At 36.0% G+C, this 25386-nt stretch overlaps 1 protein-coding gene across 6 annotated transcripts in view; it reads right to left on the bottom strand.

The window, feature by feature from the left end:
• LOC150094596 (uncharacterized) overlaps window positions 1-25386 on the bottom strand; it is a 700870-nt gene that overhangs the window by 135051 nt on the left and 540433 nt on the right. For 5 of the 6 annotated variants that reach the window (XM_090411629.1, XM_090411625.1, XM_090411624.1 and 2 more), the window contains one exon: window positions 18268-18477. The exons of the other annotated variant lie outside the window; for it this stretch is intronic. In XM_090411629.1, coding sequence (XP_090267755.1) covers window positions 18268-18477 — 210 coding nt within the window. The remainder of the gene's footprint in view (window positions 1-18267; window positions 18478-25386) is intronic. 6 annotated transcript variants of the gene reach the window in all.

Here is a 25386-nt window from a genome sequence, read left to right as displayed (position 1 = left end):
AGGTTATCTACAAAAATGTGAAAACTAAAGGCAACCATTACAATCATTACTTTGTCTATCTTATCTCCAGAAATATAGTTACAATTGCATTTATTTTACATACTGTGTAAAATACTGTTTATGTAAATAACAGTGGTGTTGCATGCCCGTTTTGGTTGGGTGTACTCTCATGTGGGTTACGCGACTCGTGCTACAAAATTCATGTCGATTTGACCATATGATTGCCTTTTTATTGATGTGTGAAAGTTTTGAGTGCAATAGGGCATCAGCGCTCATCTTAATTGGTCCAATGCAATTAATTGCAGGATAACTTTGAATACTTTCATTTATCAATTAATTGTAACCAATTTGCAGAGTGGGGGAACAATCTGTTTGTTTTAGAATTTATAAGAAAACAACAATGATGACGGAGAATGCTATATTTGGTTGGTATATTTGAAATACTCCAAGGTGAAAATATGTGAACCAACATTTATAAGATGTGAGAATGGGAAATGAAAGGAAAGAATAAGTGCGAGTAGGAATACTTTCATTAATGGCAAATTAATTATTAATAATTAACATTTGTGATATGTATGTCCTAACATTGTTGGATAGAACGAACAGCACGATCCTATAAAGTCTAGACAAGGATAAGTGAATTTATGATGGCATAATTAAAAACTTACGAGGAGACTTACATAAAAAAAAACTTACGAGGAGACGGATATAGACGGGTATGGCAGAAATAAACATAGTTTGATGGAGCAGCAAATCATCTTGTAAAATTTATTGCACACATGTTATGTATATTTCTCTGGTTTGTGTATATTTCGCTCCGTTTTCTAAGAATTTTCTTTTGTTTACTGAGGCTCAGTATATACATTTTATGCAAAACAGAATATATACATAATATCCGATCATTATCTGAATTATCCACACTTTCGGGAATCCTGCATTCATTAGTTTTTTTTTAGTATCAGCGGCTCTTCTGTCTTATCAATCTCACATATGCTGGTATTTTTGTTGTAGATCAACAACGTCATATAATACACAAAGTATTTATTTTTATTCATGAAGATAAATTTTTAGATAAATCTTTACTGTCTGTTGTTTCCAAAGAGTAGAATAAAAATGTCTCAATATCGTTTTCCAAAAGAAAAATATAAAAATTTAATACTAAATTTATACAGATATCAAGGGATGAATACAAGTTATCTTTGATTTCTACAATTACATGAGGTGCTCAAAGTGGTTACCATTAGCGTTCAGACATTTATTATTACGGCAACCTACTGCTCGGGCAATGTTGGCCAAAGTGGATTGCTGCGCTTGCCGTTTCAATTTCTTTCTGAAAGGCCACCAGTGTAGCTGGTTTTCTATGATACACTACATCCTTTAGAGTTCCCCATAGGTAGAAGTCCAAGAGTGTTAAATCAGGAGAACATGTTGGGGCGACTCAACTGCACCTCTTCTTCCTATCCATTGTCCCTGCAAACTCTCATGTCTTGGTGGTAGTGTGGTGGTGCACCATCTTATTGGAAGAGAAATTGATTTAGCTGCTTTAAGAATGCACCGTGTGCTTGTACTGCTAATTCCTGTCTCACATGCACATTGTGTGGTAGAATTCTGTAGCAAGCATGTAAACTGTTTCAACACCATAGCTGAGGAAGCAGGACTTGCTGCTGTCTGAGGCCTCTAGGATCTTCCCTTGTGCACATCACACATGGTACCATGGGTCTCAAACTTATCATGAATTCATGCAATTGTCAGGCATGTTGGGGGTTGTGTTGCAAACTCACACCTCCATTGTCGTTGAACTTCAACAACAACATTCTCAAATTTGAAATACCACTTTAAAATGGTCTTGTGTTCCATGAATGACAATTGTGCTTTGGCCATTTTTTTTGAACGTCCTACCGGTCACATGTTGATGCTAGTATTCATGTGAGTAACAACATCTTTTGAGAGAACATCATACTACACATTGCTACCATAATTCGATCCAACTTCGAAAAAAGTCCTTAGATGACATCTGTTAGTGTATGCATTTTTTTTGACGGACTCTGTATGGGCAAAAAAGTTATAAATTTATTGAAAATTATATATTAAAAACTTGTCTATATTATATATAAAAATCATGTCAGATAACACTTCATGCATGCAAAACAGATGATACTCAGAAAACAAAAACAGCAACTTATGACAAATGATAACGTTCAATTGAATTGGTTGACATAATAACCAATCACAGCAGCTAGGTGCTATTGTCTCTGAGCTCACCCAGCCTCGCCTTCTGAGCAGTTTGAAAACACTAGAATGCTAAGAATTTGACCCGCTGCACACTCTTTACATCTTTTCCGAGGGCTCAAAGTATGTATTTTGAAAGCACACCTGGGCTATTAAAGCGAATATGATGAAATGTTTAAGCATCAAAAAGTGCCCTCTTTATGAAGCACTAATGCTTCATTGCCCTCATGAAGAGGGCAATGAATAATTAGTATGTTGTGTTTAATTTTAGGAATCACGTGAAATCTTCAAACAATTAGGGGAGTCTTTACCGAGAATAAAAAAATATAATATCAGTGATAGTGATATTTCGTGGATGAGCACAGCATACCTGGAATATTCGCACCGGGGTAAATATAGTTTTCTTTCTTATTTCTCCTCCAGAAGGCATGAGAAATAAATGTATAGAAGAGCAAGTTCATTGTTTCCTTCATAAAATAATAAATTCTAACCGTGCAGTATTGTGGTACAGGGATTTATATAACTTTGCTGAATGCCACATGGCTATCAAATAAAACACACTTTGAGTTTAGTCTATATAAATGAACTATTCTTCCAACTTATTTTGCAAATCACATCACCGTAGAGTTAATAGATTTGTTTTAATGAAGATTGTAAGAGGATGCAACAATCTAACACATGTTCTGTTTAGTGTCCTTCCACAACGTCCAACAAAAACATGTAAAGTGATGCAGCTTTGTTATACAGCTACGCGTAATACAGAATTCTTAAATGCATCACTCTAAAGTAATAAGAGTACTTCACACATTTAAAATATCAGGAAAAAAAAATGAACTGGAAAAAGGATTACAAATCAGGTGTGAAATGACAGTGTAAAATATGAGGTGGTGTGTGTGTAAAAATAGACAAATGAATAAAGCAAAGAGGAAAACCAAAGGTTTAGGAAACTACACCTTGAAATACAAGACAAAGTTGCAATATCCTAAATTATAAAGTATTAAATATAATTTATAAATTATAAAGTATTATAATTATTATATCCTCATGTCAGACTGCCTCAGGCAATCTGGCATGAAGATAAAAATTAATGTAAAAATTCTAATAAAAATATAAATATTATAATCTAGTAGAGATTTCAGGACTCAAGTAGCTTACAGAAAGTTGTAAAATAATGACTGAACTCACTCATATATAATGAACACAGTCGATTAGCATATGATACGCATAATAAGATTAACATACGATGAATGGAAGATCTCAGAATACGAAAAATAGTGAGATACATGATGCATTTTTCACACACACAGGTGGATCATCAGCCCTCAGTAAATAAGAATGTGTAAGATGACTGTGACCTAAGACGAGTCTAGCAAGAACAATTTTCTCCCTTCTGTTTCTATGTTAAAAACTATGAGCTGATCTAGCAGATGCATCTGCAATCTCATTTTCTTTAATTCCAATGTGGCTGGGAATCCAATATAACAAAATATCAAAATTAAGAGTCTTCATTTTTGTACAACAGTTATAAAATTTCATGTGGATGGTCTGTAGAAAACACGAGTCTGTAAAAATCACACGTTTGGTAGCATTTTTCTTTTATATGCACAAGATTACTAGCATGAAACTATGCTGTATAAGTGGGGAAGTGGTTTCACACCATGTGATGAAATTCATCTCTCACTTAACACAAGATGATAAGAAGCATCAACAAGAAATGAGCCCAAAACAGATAACCACAAAAGATGAAAATGGTGAACTTTTGAGTAACACAGAATAAATAGAAGAGAGAGAGAGATGGACAAGTTTTTGCTCAGAGTTATATAAGCCACAGGAAGATGTTGAAGGCCAAAAGGGTTAATTGATGAATTGAAGAAAACTGGGTTTTGCAAGAACGTTCAAGGGAAATGCCTCTAACTCTTTATGTCTGAGCTCCGTTCCTCTTCCAAGGGAGTGGAGAGATGGCAAAATAATTCACTTTCATAAGGGAAGCGCTAATGCTGCAGCAGCTAATTACAGACCATTCAGTCTGTAATTAGCTACTGCAGTAGCAAATTACAGTATCTGGAGTGCTGGTAAAAATACTGGAAAAATTGGTCAAAATGAAAATTCAAGAATGGTTAGATAAAGATATGATACTGTATGAGAGGCAAAGTGGCTTTGAGAAGGATCGATCATACCTTATTAATTTCCTAACTTTTTATAAAAGAATAACGGATGAGTTGGATAAAAGAAATAGCTACACGATGATTCTGCAAAGCCATTTGACAGAATATCATATGGATCTCTGTTACACAAATTAGAACAAATGGGGAAGGATAAGACACTGGTTATGTGAAAAAGAGGGGAGAGTGGCTGCTGGCAGATGTCTAACAGTGGTATATGGAGGGGCAGTATTGAGGCAAAAACAGGTGACCAGGCTTTGGGTTGGCTGGTTTAATGGCACAAGGACAGTTATGGTCATACTGTACCAAACCACGCACAAGGTAATAAAGGGATAAATCGGTACATGTAATGTATAAAATGCAATTTTTTTTTAATTAAGTTAATCAAACCAGTATCTACAAAAATATACGAGGATGGTCTGACAAGTTCTTGGCCTCGACCATAGACGGCATCACTATCAGCAAGATTTTCTTTCCCCTAAGTTGGTACAGCTGTCATAAGCATTTATGTGAAATTGCAAGTCATTCTATCAAGTAGTTTGTTTTATACAGCAGTCTGAAGCAAAAGTCTTGTCTATATCCCTTGAAATGGATAAAATTCTTTGTAAAAGAAGGTTTAACATCAAAAGAAATTCATTGGAAGTTCATAAAGGTTTATAGGCATTCTTCTCCTTCATTTTTGACAATTAAGAAATGGGCTGCCGAGTTAAAACGTGGCAGTACCAGCCTTGAAGATGTCCAAAGTGAAGGACGTCCAAAAAAGTGTAAGAACACCAGAATTCATTGATCAAGTGCACGATATGGTAATGGATGACTGGCGAGTCAAAGTGCATGAAATTGCTGAGACTATAGGCATTTTAAAAGAACGTGTAGGATATATTTTACACGAAGAATTGCAAATGAAAAAGGTTTGTGCAACATGGGAGCCGTGCTTAATCACAGCAGATCAAAAACGCACTTACATGAAAATCTCTGAACAGTGCTTGGAGCATTTTAACAAGAATAAAACTGATTTTGTGCGTCGATTTATTACTATGGATGAGACTTGGATTTGCCATTACACACCAAAATCCAAACAGGTCAAAACAGTGGACAGAAGCCAGTTGTTCAGCGCCAAAGTCAGTTCCATCAGAAGGATAGGTCATGGTATCGGTGTTTTGGGATACTAAAAGCATTTTGTTTATTAATTATCTTGAAAAGGGTAAAACAATAACAGGGGAACATTATTCTGATCTTTTAACCAGACTAGATGAAAAAATTCTTGAGAAAAGACCGGCAAAAGGTTTGCAGAAGAAAATAAAATCATCTTTCATCAGGACAATGCACCTACCCACAAAGGTGTTTTGGCAATGGAAAAATTAAGAGATGTGTACTATGAATTGTTGGAACTACCACCCCATTCCCCAGATTTGGCTTCCTCTGATTTTATTTCTTCCCACAACTAAAACTCTTCCTTGCTGGTCAGCATTGTTCCTTGAAACAAGAGGTGATTGCGGCTGTAGAGATGTATTTTGCAGATCTTACTGAGAACCACTACAGGGATGGGATAATGGCACTAGAGCATTGCTGGGATAAATGTATTAGTCATAAGGGAGATTATGTTGAAAAATAAAAATAATTTTGAAATTATAAATTCTTTTTTCATTGTTTCATTATTTTCACCTAAAGCAGCTTTAAAGGCCAAGAACTTTTCAGACCAACCTCGTATAATCAAATGTGTCTGAATAAATTATTTTTAAAAATTTAAAAACTACATACAATTTATCTGGGTCTAATATCTACTTGAGGGTATACGGCTTGGATAGATTAGTAAAAAATTCATCCCTTTCTTTAGAAAAGTGTTGGCACCCCACCAGAACATAATGAATGGGTAGATGCATGTTGAGCTGTTCTCACAGTTGGAGCATAAGCCCTCATTAAATATGAACATGTAAGACGATTGTGACATATGCGGAACTTAGAAAGAAGAGCTGTAAAAAAAACACTCAACAACATGCAATCAGGAATACATCATTATCTGAGACCTCTAGGGAGTCAAGGACCCACTGAGGGGAGGCTATAAATCACCTAAAGCAGCTTTCATATCTTCCCTTTAATTCATTCACACTAGATGAACTCACTATCCCTAAAGTCAAACTATTCGATTCACTCACTACTCCATGAGGAAAAAAACCTAGCACTTACCTCTTTTTTGACCATGATCAAACTTAACTTCCATGGATATCCCCCGTGTTCTCAACCCACCTTCTATATAACGAAAAATTTCATCAGATGATATTCTATAATGCGCATTCAAAAATTTATAGACCTCTATCATATCAGCCCTCTTTCTCCTGTTAACCAGAGTCTGCAATCTGGATACTCACAATCTGTCCTCATAATCTAAATCCCATAATCCAGATATAATCTTTGTAACTCTTCTTTGCACCCTTTCCACATCTTCTTTATCCCCTTGGAAACAGAGAGACCAAATCTGCACACAATAATCCAAATGTGGTCTTATCAAAGCTTCATAAAGAGGCAAAATTACTTCCTTATTCTTACATGTCAAGGTTTGCTTGAACATCGCAATTATCCTTGGAGTTATATTTGCAACTTTTTTTTAAGTGATCTTGGAACATTAAATTTCTATCCACCAATATGGCAAGATCCCTCACCTCTTCAGTTTCTTGTACACAACCCCACAAATATAATATGTCACTGGAACTCTAATTACCCAAAGTGCATAACTTTACACTTACTAATACTAAACTGAGAGCCATTTTCATTTGCCCAAATTTCCAGTCTATTAATCAAATCATTTTGTAATTGCTGAATATCAGTAGCATCCCTGATTGTCCTGCCTATCTTCACATTATCAGCACAATTGCACATCTGCTGTCATTAATGTATAGACTGAACAATAATGGCCCAAGTCCTGAATCCTGATGTACACCACTTTTTGATATTATCTGTCAACCATCCTTTTATCCAAGTCAAGAGTTTATATTCCAATCCCATATTTCCAGTTTATGCAACAGCCTTTCATGTGGTATCCTATCAAATGCCTTAGAAGAATCCATTTCCTTTATCCAACTCGGCCGTAAAATTGTTATAAAATATGAGCAAATTGCTAAAACACGACCTTCCTTTAGTAAACCCATTCTGTTCCTTGCAGAGTATAGCATGCTTGTCTACTCATTTCTGTATGTGAGTTCTTACTAATTTCTTTAAAATCTTCACTACCACACCAGAGATACTGATAGATGGGGTTTAAGAAATATTTTTTGCACCACCATTGTAAAATGGAACTATCATACAGTCCTTCCATTCCTGAGCTGAGACTCAAGTTATACAAACATGTGAAAGGAATAGCCAATTCAGCTCAACATTCCTTTAGTAAAAAAGGCTGATATTACATCTGTCCCTTCAGACTAATTCTTATCCAGGTTATGCAACAGCTCTTCATGAACCGCTAACTCTTCATCCAACTTAGCAGTAGCACTGTACGCCATGTTACATACACCTGGCTGATGTATCTTAGCAAAGTGAGCACTTATTAACTGAACAATCTCATTAGCTTCTGACATTCGAGTACCATCTGCATTCAATAAAGTTATTCTTTCACATTCATTCTTTCTTTTGCTTGCGGCATAACAATAAAATTCTTTTGGATTGTCTTTAGCTTGCATAGCCAATTACTTTTCATACTCCGATTTAGCTTTTTTCACAACACTCATTACTTTTCTGGATCTTCATCCAACATAGCAGTAGCACTGTGCTACTGCTAAGTTGCACATGTCAAGGTTTGCATGTCACGATGTTAGATCTTGAATGAGAACCTTTTCATCAAAAGGATCATTCATTCAAGATTTAACAAGAATACAATAATAACCAAAGAAATACTTGTACTATTAGTAAAGAAAACTAATTGTAATAGAAAACATATTTGATTTTACCTTAAAGGAAGTAATAAGGAGGAGAAATTCATCTGTCTAAATAGAAATTTTGTTGTTTAAAAGCATTAGTGATTAAAATATACTCTATGAAAAATGTAAGTCAAAATGCTAACAAAGGTCACGTGCGAGTTACCTACGCCTGAGGCGAAAGCATTCGTGGAAAGCAAATCAAACTCATGTTCTACAAAAAGAGCACTCTTCAAGGAGAAGAATTGTGACGTGATAACGTGAGGGCGAATAGTAAGGCAGCATGAGAAATTTCTGTAACCAAAAGAGGGTGCGACGAAGGAAAATAAATGCGGGTTTCAGCCCCCGTTTTTTCTGTTCCCGTTCTCGTTCGGAGCTACGATGCTGAACAGTGGAAGGAAGCTCTACGATAACCGATAGCAAGCCTTTCCTCATTGCTGACTAACTAGTATCGGACGAGCTGTAAGCGAGATGATGGTGTCCGTCAATTCGGGCCATCGGTAAAGGTTTTTACCGGGATGAGAAAGCGGAAGGATCCCTCTGGAAAGCGGTCAGGCTAACGACAGTGACCAGTGGGATGGGCGTTTGCCCAGCAGGGTGCAGAAAATGGCTATACGTGACAAGCAACGCGACTTGCTGAAGCAGAAAGGTATCTAAGGATGAAGGACCGATGAGAGGGACACGGCAACCTCAAGCGGCCGTGGTAACGTATAGAAATTTCTTATTCAATTAACAATTAGCTTTAGAAGAAAAGAGTGAACAAGAATTTAGTTGAAAAGGAAAATAGATAATTATTTAGAGAACTTTTGAGTAATTAATGTGCTTAGTGATTTGTTAGTTCCATTGGACTGGTAGTCTGAAGATTTAAGATTTTGTGAGAGACCTAATTAATATGGAGGGGCCTATGTTGGCAATTGAAGTTAGGAATTATGAACTTGTATTTTATGCTAAGTGTGTATTTATTTATTTAACCTAAGGATATGAGTTGTATGTTCATTAATTAGAGTGTTCTTTCATTGTTTGTCAACTGATTTAGTAATGATAATGTGATATGCTTTTGATATGTTTAAACCTATTTGTAAACGCATTAGATTCTTAATAAACATGTTTTGCTATGTAAGCCTGAGCATGAGACTAATTTTGTCACTCATAAAAATTTTAACCTATGCATAAGGAGAAGATAAGAGAATTTTAGAGTAATAAGGCCATGACTGCAAGCTAAGATTTCTACAGACACTTTAAACTTTTAACAAGATTAGGTAGCTCTAGAACTCTGGGAGGTTTCTCTGAGGCAAGAATTCTTCTGTCCTAGAACTCTGACTGGTGCAGCTTAAACAAATTTTGTCAGAGTTTGAAAAGGAAACGATTCCAGAGAGATAGATTAGAGATCTCATTCTTATTTGGCATAAAAGGGAATAACAGAAGTATAGTCTATAAGAAAAAATCAACGACGTAACAACAATATTCTTTCCACATCATCATCTTCTTGTGAATCTCTTGTTTAATAAGGTTGCACATCCATTTCACTCCCAACCTATTTATTCTTCGAACAATTGGGATATATTCAGATGTAGGCTCATTTAAGCACTTTTTCGAAGATTCTCATTTATTGCTGACATTTTTTCCATTCAGTAACTGATACCATGGGACCAAAGACAGTATTATCCTAAGTAGATCATTATTTCCAGCTTTGTAGTTCAGCATGTAACCTATTTAAATCAGAGCATCAATACAATTAGATACTTCCCAAGAAAGTTCAGCATTATCACTGTCACCAATCGGTAGTAAAATAGCCATATTCTTGACAGAGACCCCTTCTCATGCTATGAGCAAACCCAACGGTCTCTAACCTCAAATTCCTTCTATCATGCTGCTTGATAAAGTTGTCTCGCAACAATTCAATAAATTCCTCTTCTTTCTTATCATGAGATTTCTCTTCTACCCAATCAATGTTTGGAAAATTAAAGTCATCCATAATGATTATTTGTTTGGTACCCATAAGGCTAAACTGGTGATACACTTCTTCGACCCTGGACTTAATTCATCTGATATCATTAGTAACACTCTTCCTCCTCTCCTATCTCTTCGGTCATTCTTAAAAGCAGTATACTCATTACACTTGATCGCACTTACCATAGCTGATCCGATAGCCAGGTTTTACTAATGGCAACTATCTTAGGCCACATCATATTCAATAAAGCAACGAACTCAACCCCTTTTTTTCTAATGCTCCTAGTGTTTGTATATAAACATAATAAATTGCTACCTAGCCTATTCTTATAATTAAATATGGAATCTATTTGGTCTTGTTCTAGAATTTTCTCTTTTTCCTCCCCAGACATACTTAAAAGGTTCGAACCCAAAGCAGATTTTCCCACCCTCTTTGCCACATACATAACGATGTTTGAAGATGTTCATTTTTTTTTTTTTTATCACGTTTGCATACCATACCTGAACTTTGAAATACATTATTCCCATTCCTCCCTTGATGATCTAGTTTTCCTGACTCTCTGCATTAGGTCTCATATCAAGAAGTAATTTCTCCAGGCTTCTGATGCCAAATGAATTCAAGTGCAGTCCATCATTCCTATACAAATCTTTTCTGTCATCAACACACCCCATACATCTAAAAACTTGCATTCATATCTTCTATACAGACTATCATCGCCCTCCTTCTTAGGGTAGTAATCCTACAATTTTTACTCTCTCACATTTCTTTCTCACTCAACAGAACTTTCAATCTTCTCTCATACTATATTTGTCACTACTTAAATTATTAGTACCTACCAGAACTACCATTTATTTTACTTTTCTTCTTTGGTTTTGAATTACATTTGTCATATTTTAATTTGGATTCAGGCCAAATAGAGGCTGTCAGGATCAGATCTTCACTTTACGACAAATAGTCGAGAAAGCATGGGAATATAACAAAGATCTGTATTTAAGTTTTGTCGATTTGGAAAAGGCATATGACAAGGTGCCAAGAGAGAAGCTATTCAATAGGCTGCAGTTATATGGTGTCAATGGGGCATTATATCAAGCAATACTTAGTCTTTATTTGAGTTGTGAGTCAGCAGTTAGAATTGAAGGAAGTACAGGAAGATGGTTTAATGTTAAATCTGGTGTGAGACAAGGATGTACATTATCCCCCTCTGTTATTCATTATCTATATGGATCACATTATGAAGGAATGTGGTATTAAACCTGATATCAAAATTGGAGATGTTAATGTCAGCTCTTTGCTTTATGCGGATGATGTTATACTTCTAAATAAATCCACTACAAGTCTGCAAGATTCTCTGACTAAATTGAATAGCTGTTGTAATAGATATGGTATGAAGGTCAGCAATAAAAAGACAAAGACAATGAAAATAGGCAGAATCATTGAAAATGTCAACTGTGTTGTGAATGGAGAACCTGTGGAACAAGTAAAACATTTCAGCTACTCAGGCACAATTTTTACTGAAGATGGTAAACTAAATATAGAAATAGACAACAGAATCAGCAAAGCTGGTATGGTGGGAAGTCAATTGAATAAATTCATATGGAATAAGAAAGAAATTAGTCGGAACACTAAATTAGCTGTATACAAGACTGTGTTCAAACCAATTTTAACTTATGGATCCGAGAGCTGGGTCAGAAGTAAAACACTTGACCAAAGACTAGAGACTGCAGATATGAGAGTCCTGAGAAAGATTAGAGGCGTGAACAGATGGCATCAATGGCAATATCATATTAAAAATGAGGATATTAGGAAAGAACTTGACATTGTCAGCATCCAGGAATGCGTTAGCAGAGCTAATCTCAGATGGTATGGTCACTTAAATAGAATGGGAGAAGAAAGATTAGCAAAACAAGTGTTCTCTGCCAGGTTGGCAGGAAAACGACCCAGAGGAAGACCAAGATATAGGTGGATTGATACGGTACAAAGTGCCTTAGACGATAGAAATATAAGATCTGATAATGTTGGAGTCTTGACAAGTAACAGACTGATTTGGAGGAAAATTGTAGATAGGAAGTTAGTAATGATGTAATTTTTTCATGTAGTACTGTCATATCCTGTACACCCCTTGAGGGTACATGGCAGGAATTTGATGATGATGATGATGATATTTTAATTTTCGTGACCAGTGGTGACTCCCTTGGCAAGCGCAAATTTTAAAATTGAGTTACCATACCATATCACCTCTTTTTTCTTATATTTTAACTGGCTTACCTTGTTGTCAATAATATTTTGATTACCAAAGTTCAGTACTTTCCTTCCTGTTCTTGTTCTGATCCTTTTTCTTATCCTAAGTTTAGTCAAATATTTTTCCACTTTTTCCAATTCCCTGGTTGATTTTCTAATAATTTTTTTTAATCGAGATATTTCTAATGTCAACTTATCCTCAGATAAGTTATCACTGCACCAGTACTTTTTGTTCATCAGAACAAACACTCTCTTCATTATCAACAACCTGAGATTTAGACGCTGCCTTGTTATGACGAGTTTTTGACACCATTTGTAAGAGTAATAAAATCTATACTTGTCCATATCCATACTTGAAGTAGAAAAAGCCATCAAAAGGTAGAAATGTAGAATGGCAATGGGAGTAGATGATATCTGACCAGAAATGCATAGTTCAGAAGGCCTGGACAGAGGGACAAATTCCAAATGATTGGAGTAGAACTCTCATAGTACCAATATATAAAAAGCGAAATAACACTGAATGAGATAATTACAGAGGAATTTCCCTACTGAGTGCTCCTGGTAAGATTTAAGCAAGTATACTTGAGAAATGGTTGAGAAGGATTGTGAAATTGAAGCTTGGAGAAGACCAACCCAGAATAAGGACAAATAGAGGCTGTCAGGATCAGATTTTGACTTTACGAGAAATAGTTGAGAAATTGTGGGAATAAAACAAAGATCTATATTTAAGTTTTGTAGACCTGGAAAAGGCATATGACAAGGTGTCAAGAGAAAAGCTATTCAAAATGCTACAGTTATATGGTGTCAGTGATGCATTATATCAAGCAATACTTAATCTTTATTTGAGTTGTAAGTAAAGAAGTTAGAATTGAAGTATGGAAAGATGGTTTGATGTTAAATTTGGTGTCAGACAAGGAGGTACATTACCTACTCTATTATTCATTATCTATATGAATCACATTATGAAAGAAATTGGTATTAAATCTGATATCAAAACTGGAGATGTTAATCTCAGCTCTTTAATTTATGCAGATGATGTTATACATTTAAATAAATCCAGTACAAGTCTGAAAGATTCCCTGACTAAATTGAATAACTGTTGTAATAGATATGAAGACCAGCAATAACAAGACAAAGACAAAGTAAATAGGCAGAAACATTGAAAATATCGACTGCAGTGAATGGAGAACCTATAGAACAAGTAAAACATTTCAACTACTTGTGCACACTTTTTTTTTAGGGAAGATGGTAAATTAAATATGGAAATAGACAACAGAATCAACAAAGCCAGTATGGTAGGAAGCCAACTGAATAAATTTATATGGAATAAGAGAGAAATTAGTCAAAACACTAAATTAGCTTTAATTTAGTGTTTAACTTATGGATCTGATAGCTGGGTTAGAAATAAAACACTTGACCAAAGACTAGAGACTACAGATGTGAAAGATTAGGGGTATGAAAACAGATGGAGTCAATGGCAATATCATATTAAAAACAAGGATATTAGGAAAGAACTTGAGATTGTTAGCATCCAGGAACATGTTAACAGAGCTGATTACTAATCACAATACTAAGGCAAGTGATGAGAACATACCACCTTTACCGCAAGTTGCCCCAGTCCTGAAAGTACTTTAGGTGCAAACTTTGTTTGCTAACACTTGGATAAAGGATAAAACCCAATTTATATAATTAGAGCTAATCACAGGTAGTATATAATCATTTGAATCATTTGGGAGAGGAAAGATTAGCAAAGCAAGTGTTCTTGGCCAGGAAAAAGACCCAGAGGAAGACCAAGATATAGGTGGATTGATACAGTAAAAAGTGCCTTAGAAGACAGAAAATATAAATTCTAATAATGTTGAAGTCTTGACACATAACAGATTGATTTGGAGGAAAATTGTTGATAAGAAGTTAGTGATGATGTAACTTCTTCATGTAGCACTATCATAATATCCTGTATGCTCCTGAGGGTACATGTTAGAAATTTGATGAAGAAAATCAATACTACATGCTTATGTTTTAAGAAGGCATCTCGAATGGATGCTTCCAGCCAGACTAGATGATTAGTTATTGAATGATATTTACAGAAGCCAGATTGTGTTCTGGAAAAAATCTTGTTTATCTCCAGAAAACAATAAATAATAAAGAGTTGACAATTTTTTCTTATAGAATCTAGCACAAGAGATAGTCAGAACAATTGGCCAATGATTTATTGAGGATTTTAAATCCCTCCATAGCACAGGAAACAACAACAACAATTGTCTTTTGTGAGGTATCTCGAAAAAAGTTTTCTGTTGAACAGGTACAGTAGTTGATGCTTGGCAGTTGGTGACAGATGTTTAATCAAATCAGCTTTCCTTTCTTCTTTGATGAATGGCATGTTGTATTCTTCAGTAATGCTCAAAGAAAATAGAATTTGTTGTGTATTCTGCTTTGCATGTTTGGGCTGGGAACTTAGTGGGGATAATGGTCAGTGTTCCATTATTATACTTTATTTTCGAGATTTTCTTTCAGGCTTCTTTACTGTTGGCTGCTCTTGTTATGGAAGGTATGTATATGATCCAGGCTTCTTTTTGGCTTTGATGATAGATGCATGTTCGTGTGTAAGTAAACGAGGTTTGTTGTTCTGGGATATCTGCGAAAGATGATACTTCAAGCTTTCTTCTGTGCTTCCATAGTTAGGCAACCTGCCTTCAACCATAGTGCAGAGAAATGTGGAAACCAACTAGATGTTTTGGGAACTGCAGTTGCAGAAGCTTATGTAATGCACTCTGTCACATGATTTAATGTATCAGTGATAGGAGAAAAGCTGAACTTTGCACAACTGAATTTTTCTAAGGAGGAGAAAGTGAGCCAGTCAGCTAGGTTGATTTTCTACTGTGATATTCGTGATGTAGTACATCACTGCTCATGCAGAAAAGTAAGTAAACAGTTAATCAGTTGCAGTGATTTAAGTGCAGGTCCTGTGGAAGGTGTTGTTTCCTGTGTTTAAGAGGTAGAGGTTGTTGTTTCTGTCAAGAACACATTCCACAACTCTTCTTTTGTCAAGAATACACTTCTACAACTGATATTAGTTCAGGTACTCCCCCACAGAATGCTGTGTCCATTTAAATCCCCCCATTAAAAGTAAAGGAGATGGTAACTGAAATGTGATGTCATTAAGATTATTATTATTATTATCTGAGACCTGCAGGGAGTCAAGGACTCCCTCGATGTTTACAGTTTACACAACAGCCTATCGTGTGGTATCCTATCAAATGCCTTAGAAACATTCAACATTATCATAGCGTATCCATTCCCTTTATCCAACTTGGCTGTAACATTGTTATAAAATATGAGCAAATTGCTAAAACATGACCTTCCTTTAGTAAACCCATGCTGTTCCCTGTAGAGTATAGAATGCTTGCCTACCCATTTCTGTATGCGAGTTCTTACCAACTTCTCTAAAATCTTCACTACCACAACAGAGATACTAATAGGTCAGTAGTTAGATACATCAGTTTTTGCACCACCCTTGTGCAATGGAACTATCATACATTCCTTCCATTCCTGTGGTATCATTTCTGAGCTGAGAATCAAGTTATACAAATGTGTGAAAGGCCTAGCCAATTCGGCTGAACATTCCTTTAACAAACGGGCAGATATTCCATCTGTCCCTATTGACAAATTCTTATCCAGGTTATGCAAGAGTTCTTCAACCTCATTTTCATGAACCTCCAACTCTTCATCCAACGTAGCAGTAGCACCATGTTACATACACCTGGTTGTTATATCTTAGCAAGTGAGCACTAATTAACTGAACAATATCCTTAGTTTCTGACGTACCATCTGCATTCAATGAAGTTATTCCACGTTGATTCTTTCTTTTGCTTGTGGCATAACGATAAAATTCTTTTGGATTGCCTTTAGCTTGCATGGCCGACTTCTTTTCATACTCCGTTTTAGTTTTCCTCACAATACTCGTTACTTTTCTGGCCTGAGCTTTGTATTTTCATAACTCCTCTCACAATATTCATTCCACATCATCCTCTTCTTGTGGATCTCTAGCTTAATAAGGCTGCACATCCATTTCATTCCCAACCTATTTATTCTTCTAACACTAGAGATACGTTCAGATACCGCCTCATTCAAGCACTTTTTCAGATTCCCATGCATTGCTGACATTTTTTCCATTCAGTAACTGATACCATGGGACCAAAGATAGTATTCTTCTAAGTTGATCATAATTTTTAACTTTGTAATTCAGCATGTAGCCTGATTTAATCGGAGCTTGAATACAAGTAGATACTTCCCAAGAAAGTACAGCATGATCACTGTTACCAATTGGTGGTAAAATAGCCATATTCTTGACAGAGATCCCTTCTGATGCTATGAGCAAATCCAACATTCTTTAACCCCGAGTTCCTTCTTTCACATGCTGCCTGAGAAAGTTATCTCACAATAATTCAATAAATTCCTCTTCTTTCTGATCATGAGATTTCTCTTCTACCCAATCAATGTTTGGAAAATTAAAGTCACCTATAATGATCATTCGCTTGGTACCCATAAGGCTAAATTGGCGATGCATTTCTTTGCCCCCTACAACTGAGCCACCAGGTTTGTAGCAACACCTCACCATATATTTCATTCTGTCAAATTCATCGCTACATGGGATATTGTTACCATCATTATTTTCTTGTATTTCTACCTTAACTGGACTTAAGTCATCTGATATCATTAGTAGCACTCCTCCTCTCCTATCTCTTCTGTCATTCCTAAAAATAGTACATCCATTACACTCGTAACATATATTGATCCCACTTACCATATCTGATAGCCAGGTTTTACTAATTCCAACAATCTTAGGCCACATTATATTCAATAAAGCAACAAACTCAACCCCTATGTTTCTAATGCTCCTGGCATTTGTGTATAGACATAATAAATTACGACCTAGCCTATTCTTATAATTAAATATACAATGTATTTGGTCTTGTTCTAGATCTCTTTTCCCTCCCCAGACATACTTAAAAGGTCTGAACCCAAAGCATATTTTTCCACTCCTTTGCCACATACAAAAGGCATTTATATCTTTATCACGTCCCATGTCTGGACTTTCACACACATTTTTCCCATTCCTCCCTTGATGATCTAGTTTCCCTGACTCTCTGCATTAAGTCTCATACCAAGAAGTAATTTCTCCAGGCTTCTGATGCCAAATGAATTCTCAAGTGCAAAAATATCTGTGCATACTGTTATGAGATATCAGAATGAGAGTTAGATGGCAACTACTTCCATGTCTGTATTAAGTGGGACTTGCTGGAAAGAAGTATGGTTGCTCACAAGGATAGTGACCCTTAAGCACCCCAAAATAAAAATGATGGTACAACATGACAAAATTTCATGCCAGCTGGTGCGTCGCCCGGTTAAACAAGGACCCCATGTTTCACCAGGGAATCAGGGCGAACAGCGAAAAGTCAGCTATTATTAAATCTTTAACGTTTATGGCATGTTCTATGGCTTTTCTATAGTAACATACGAGTAAATTTTTTACTTGCAGTTTTCGGTAAGGACTATGAATTTTCACTTAACAGATTTGTTTTCATAAACGATTAAAAATTATTTAATTAATAATATTCCAAACCACAATGTTTTATTTAATAAACTATAACAATTATGTAGTGGATCTAAAAGCTATAGAGAACAACTGTTATAAACCCAAAATTTGATTATATTATGTGGTAGATGACACATACATCTACAAAGCTATTTACAGCTGTCATTAATGTAATGGTTTTCTTACCTGAAGTGTAACATTTGGTGCAATGGTATTATTTAAAAGTTCACTCATATTTTCTGGGAATGGAGTAGCCCCTACTGTACTTAGAGTGTCTGTTAGAGGTTGTTGAGTTTGCATGGTGAGCTGCTGTTGTTGCTGCTGGGCCAAAAGCCGTTTCTGATGGTGCTGTAGTGATTGTTTTTGACGGCGTTCTATTAATGTTTTCCGCATTTGCTGTAAATAAACACACACACACATCCTGTCTTATTTTCAGATTTTGACAAATATACTATTTTTAATGTTCACAACAATATAAAAAAACAAAAACATTATTTTACTCTAATATACTCTATTCAATATATTATATTCAATTATATGTTTGAATCCCTGTTGGGCTTCTGAGTTTCAGTATAATGACCATATAATTTTAAGATTAAATTTTATTAGTTTTCATTTCCCTACTAGTATCAAACAAAAAAGTATACTTCTTTGGAATATCAGTTAAACAACAAGAAACCTTTGCTTTATGAAAGCTGGAATAGAATCAACAGTAGAAAACTGTTTTAACAATGGACGTGCAATGGCATATGTACTAGCTGGTGTTATCAGATTTCAAAACATAACGTGCATCGTATCCAAGCGTGTGAGGATACTTGATGAAAGTTGATGCCTTCTCAGTTCTTACTTCACTGGGTAAGTGCGGATAGAATTTCTGAAACTTCTTTGAATTTTTTCATAAAGCAGTTATGGGCCACTCATAGTATTTGTTTCCTGCCATGTATGGGATGACCATCGTTGGTAGTATATGAAAGGCTAATCTAGATTTGTGTTTTCGCTTCTTGTCTTTAATGTTTTTGATATGCAAATCTCTCCAGATCATATTTTGTCATACATAAAATATGCTTCATAAAAAGTGGATATTAACACGTTCGCTGCCAACTACGAGTATATTCGTAGTTTTTTTTTTATTATTATTATTATTATTATTATTACGGGTATCTCCATGGAGTCAGTAGACTCATCGCGGGAGACCCAAACTAGCAAAACAATATCTGTCATATCTCTTCTTGAATTCATTTACAGACGAAGAGCTCACAACTAAGTCAGGCAATGAATTCCACTCATTCACCACCCTCCAGGCAAAAAACCTTGTTCTGACACCTTTGTTAACCACACTCTTCTTTAATTTCCAGAGATGACCTCTTGTTCTTCCATCACTTTCACACAGCTGAAACATTTCCCCTGCATCAATCCTATAAAAACCTTTTAGTAATTTGAATGTTTCTATCATATCCCCTCTTCTTCGCCTATCAACCAATCTCTGCAATCCACAAGCTCTCAATCTATCAATGTAGGGAGCATTTTTTATATCACTCACCAACTTGGTCACTCTTCTCTGAACCCTCTCCACAGCCTCCTCATCTCCAAGGAATCCAGGTGACCAGACCTGAGCACAGTAATCCAAATGTGGAAGTATCAATGCTTTATAAAGGGGAATAATAACCTCTTTATCTCTGGATGTCAGTGTGTTCCTCAACAACCAAGTAATCCTATGTGCAATCTTGGACACCTTAGCAATGTGTCCTCTGAACTTCATCTCCCTATCTACCAATACCCCTAAGTCCCTAGCCTCATCAATCTCTTGGAGTACCTTTCCATCGATGTAGTACACAGCTGGTAATCTTTTAATCCCAAAATGCATGACTTTACACTTTTCCACATTGAACTGACATCCATTTTCTTTTGCCCATTTTATCAGCTTATTTAAATCCTCCTGCAAACTTTCAACATCAGCTTGATTTTTTATTGCACTACACAACTTTGCATCATCAGCAAACAACTGAATATCTCCCTTTAAGCCGTTTCCTATATCATTTATATACAAATTAAACAACATTGGCCCAAGCACAGAGCCCTGAGGCACACCACTGGTCACCTGCCTCATTCTGGACTCGGCTCCTCCATACACCACCTTATGGTATCTCTCCCTGAGCCATTCTCCTACCCATATCACCAATTTAATATCCATTCCCATCTGCTCCAATTTGCGTAACAGTGTTCTATGGGGTATCCTGTCAAAAGCCTTAGCAAAATCCAGAAGTACCACTGTGTAGCCAGTTCCTTTGTCCAACTCAGATGTTATTCTATTATGAATAGTTAATAGATTGCTAAGGCAGGATCTACCTTTAACAAAACCATGTTGGCCTCTATAGAGTATCATATCCTGATCCACCCATTGTTGAATTTTGTCTTTAACCAACTTTTCCAATACTTTTACCACTACTCCTGAGATGGTGATTGGTCTGTAATTCAATACCGCAGTTTTAGAGCCACCCTTATGCAAAGGAACCACTTTGCCTAACTTCCACTCCCTAGGGACCATACCAGAGTTCAAACTTAAGTTAAATATCCAGGTGAGAGGGGTTGACAATTCATTTGCACATTCACGCAACACCCGAGCTGATATTCCATCTAAGCCTACCGCAGTGTTTGCATTTAAGTTTTGCAATATATTTAATACCTCTGATTCTTTAGCTTCAATTCTCACATTAGGTATTCCTGTAGGTATAGAGATATCCTCACTTGGGTGATAGACTTTTGAAAAGTGATCACTCAGTAACTCGACTATTACATCTGATTTTGTCACCTCAATACCATCAGCACCCACTAAGGTTATCTTTCCGAAGTCATTCTTCCTCTTACTTGCCACATAGCGGAAGAACTCTTTGGGATTACCCTTGATCTCTTTGGCTAAGGTCTTCTCATAATCTGATTTAGCTTTTCTTACTATGCTGGTAACTTTCCTAGCTTGAGCCTTGTACTGCTCATGGGTGTCCTGATCGCCTTTCTCCTTGTAAATTCTCCATAACATTTTCTTTTTTTGCAGTTCAAGCTTGATACTACTGCTCATCCATCTAATGCCTGCCTTGTTTGACCTCCTAACCATGGGGACACAATCTGATATTGCTTTCCTCAGATACCCGCTGATTTTATCCCAAGCACTGCTAACATCTTTCCCTTGCAATATGTTCTGCCATGGGATGGCTGCAAGCTCACTCCGAAGCTTGTTATAATTGCCTAACCTGTAGTTCCGTACATACCCCTTCTTAATAGAAAAATCCACAGATTTTGCAACCTCCCAAGTCAATACCACATGATCGCTTTCACCAACTGGAGGTAACGAGGACACCTTACTTATGCATATAACCTCTGAACCAATAACCAGGTCCAACACTCTCACACCACGTGTCCCTTCAGTTACGTGCTGTTTCAAGTAATTATCTCGTAGAAGATGTATGAATTCCATTTCCTTTTTGCTACGTGATATTTCCTCCTTCCAATTGATATCACCGTAATTAAAATCCCCCATAATAATCACCAAGCCTTCACTCATTGCACTAAGTTGCTGATGCATGAATTCAATATCTCCCCCCGTACTCCCTGGCCTATAGCAGCATCCAACTGTATATTTGGTTGCGTTGGTCGCTATTTCGCACCAGACTGCCTCAAATGAACTCTTATTCACATGTCTATCATCATGATATACTACTTTCTTTGGCTGCAACACATCAGCTATCATCAACAGTACTCCTCCCCCTGTTCTATCTTCTCTATCCTCCCTGAAAATAGTGTACCCATCACATTCAATTCCAGTGACCACATCTTCTGCTGACAGCCAAGTTTCACTAATGCCTACAACTTTTGGTGAGATTTCACTGACTAATGCCAAAAATTCTTCTCTCTTATTTCGAATGCTTCTAGCATTGGTATACAAAAATTGCAGATTCCCTCTAGATCTTGTACCGGCTTTAGAACTGATATATAAGTCATTAACTACCGTAGTCCTATGCCGATTTTTATCCCCTCTCTTCTGCAATTTATTCAGCCTATAAGGATCAATAAATACACAATCAGTGCTAAAGTTTCTCTCTCTTACACTCAACCTTTTCAATATTAGTTTCCCTGCCCAATAACTTCAACCTGTTCAGAAAACAATAACTTCTTCAATCGCTTATGTCCTTCCATGTTAAGATGCAGTCCATCTCTAGCATACAACTGCCTTTTTCCTTCAAACACACTCCAAACATCAACAAACTCCAGACCTCTTTTTCTGCACATTCTTGCAATCATATCAATTAAAAGTTCGTATATGAGCTTCACAAGCCAACTACGAGTATACTCGTATGTCGATTTACCGACCTCATATGCCAAACACAAGTTAACCCTTAGTATAATTACCTTAATTTGAACCCTTGGATTCTGAATAAAGCGGAGAGCACGTCTGGGGACTTGGTAGAAGGGAAATAATTTCAATTAAAATATAGTATATTATATATGTGCCTCAGAAGCTAACTACAAATATACTCTTATGTCGATTACCAACCTCCTATGCCAAGTGGGAGTTAATCCGTAGTATAACACGTAATTTGTAAATCAATTTAAAACTAATGAAATCAATAAAAATAAAAACCAATCAATAAAATAAAAAAATAATTTATTAAAATTACGAATGGCACATTTTAAAACAATTTTCCATGCATAATAGTGGTTTTTCCTGGCAAACAGGACAATAATAACGTGTTTTGCGTCGTCGTTTGTTTCGTGTACACACACACGGCATGGCTTTGTCGGGCGATTCTTTTTTTCTGTTGGTGGTAAAATTTCCAAATAATGAAAATCCCGATTCCTCCTGATATTCTCTGATGCTGTAAGCTCATCCATTCCAACAAAAACTGAGATAAATTGATCTCTAAATTTTAATGCATTTTGAATGTATACCTCAAAAATGCGTATTGCCAATTTCTTTGGCCATCTAAATTGTCTTTCGTAAGGTGGAATAGTAAGCATTTGATTAGAAAGATCGGTGCCTGACATACCCAAATTATAATCCCTAACGATATTTGGTTTTAACTGGAATTTACCATTCCAATTTTGCGCTTCAATCATTTCAAATTTGTACATATTTGAAATGGAAAGAACCTCCCTCTTATCCATCCATTTGCTGACTGCAACAGGACCTCTTCTTTGCCAGACAAATTCCCCTTTCTTTAGTTTCTTCTGAATAACATCTAGTGGATTGTTTTTCCTATTATTTCTCAGCGTTCCATACATGTACGTTTTTCTGTCGGTAAGCAATTCCGTCAGAGCTACAGAATTATAAAAGTTGTCCATATGCAATACATAACCACTGTCTAAATATTCTTCCATTAAGTGGAATACAATATCATATGCGTTACCCATTTTCATTAAAGAGGATTCAGATTTTCCTGTATAAATTTTTATTTTTATCACCAATTCATTTGATTCGCATAATTCATAGAATTTCACGCTATATTTATGTTTTTTTTTTTTTTTTTATGTATTGTTAAAACGCCAGTCTACCCCACCACAACACCATCGACTCATCAATACATAAGTTTCTGTCCGGTGTGTAGCTATTTCGCATTACACTATTAAAACGATCTAGGACTGGTCTTAATTTGTGCAATTTATCATTGGCTGCTTGGGAATTATCTGCGAAATGCAAATGACGCAATAAAATTTGAAATTGATTTCGGCTCATTTTAGAGCTCCAAAATGGCAAATAGTAAAGTTGATTTGTACTCCAATAATGCTCAAGAGACGGTAAATTACAAGGACCCATATGAAGTAAAAGTCCAAGAAATAATTTCATTTCAGGTATGTCTGTTGCTTTCCAGCTTGAAATTCTTTGACTTTTTTTTGATCTGTGCACGGCTTAGCTCAATATTTTGTAAAGCATATAAATTGGTTTGTTCTACTAAACTTGTGAGAAAATCTTCAGAAAAGTTCAACTAACCTTTTGATACTGAAATTTCCAGTGTCAATTTTAAAACCTGCAGTTTCAACAAAATCAAATTGTGGGGGCTCTTCTTCTGAATTTTCCCAATAAGTAGATGGTGATGTATTTGGCTGGATGTTAACTTCATCTTCAAAAGTTTCTTCATCATCTGAGTCAACGCTAGAATCGTCTGTAGGATCGTTTTCGGAATCGGAACCAAATATTTCATGAAATTCATCATCACTCATATTAGCATAAGCTTCTACTTCTATATCAGTAAGTTTTCTTTTACTGGCCATGGCAAAAATGAAGGGTCTTAGAGACTAGAAACTAAAACTAGACTAGACACAATAAACACCTTCGTCAGTGTATGTAATAAATATATAGGTGGAAGTGATACGAGATTACTCGTAGTTGGCTTATGAAACAAAATTCTGTCAGATAAGCCGGCTACGAGATTACTCGTAGTGACCTTGAAGATGGGGTGAACATGAGATTACTCGTAGTTGGCGTATGAAACAAAATTCTGTCTGATAAGCCGGCTATGATATTACTCGTAGTGACCATGAAGACGTGAAAGAGCTTGGCGTGCGGGAACAAACTATGCCTGAGAAGCGTGGCAGTGAACGTGTTAAATACCCCTAGTATTTTTAACAGGCAGATTTGATGCTTTAGGGGGATAAAAATCATCAGATATTGCACAGCAGGATGAAAGCTACTTTTATGCTATGTTGAAGTATTTTAGAAATTTTGTCCATTACATGCTGGACAAAAGGAAGGGTTACTACACCTTTGTATTCTTGCTTGGGTATTGTTTTGTAAGGTCTTGTTGATCATAATGTATCAATATTCATTTTGAGCCCAAATGTGACCAGGGTATTCAAGTTCTCTTTTTCTGTTTGCTAGAGATGTTATATGTTCTCTCTCTCTTATATTTAATTATTCCTATTTTGTGCAAAAGGTGGTGGTGAGATGAGGCATGGAGGTGTCTTCTGGTGTGAGTAGGCTTTCTGTGCATTGAATTATATTATATAGGTAAGCCATTGTCCTGTCTCTACTTTTAACTAATTTAATTATGGAATCCTTTGGGGGGAGGGGGAATCCATAGAACTATTTTAACACCCAAAATTTGGTGAAATTACATGGTTGATGTGTTCGTCAACCGGCCAGGTTCATGAAAAAACTAAAAGAATTCACAAACAATCTGAATGACCTACATCCGATCATAATTTCATTCTTGAACTTGAAAACAACAGCATCTACAATAAGTTTTAAAAGAGGTAAACCGTGAGTAGACATATCGATACAAAATAAATAATGGAAAAAACTCATGTAGAAAGATT

This window comes from Typopeltis vanoorti, chromosome 21 (assembly GCF_054136105.1).
Source record: "Typopeltis vanoorti isolate ZY-2024b chromosome 21, IOZ_Tvanoo_1.0, whole genome shotgun sequence".
In the NCBI taxonomy this organism is placed as follows: domain Eukaryota; kingdom Metazoa; phylum Arthropoda; class Arachnida; order Uropygi; family Thelyphonidae; genus Typopeltis; species Typopeltis vanoorti.
Note: the sequence above shows the minus strand (reverse complement) of the source record. Positions and strands in the feature narration are given on the sequence as shown.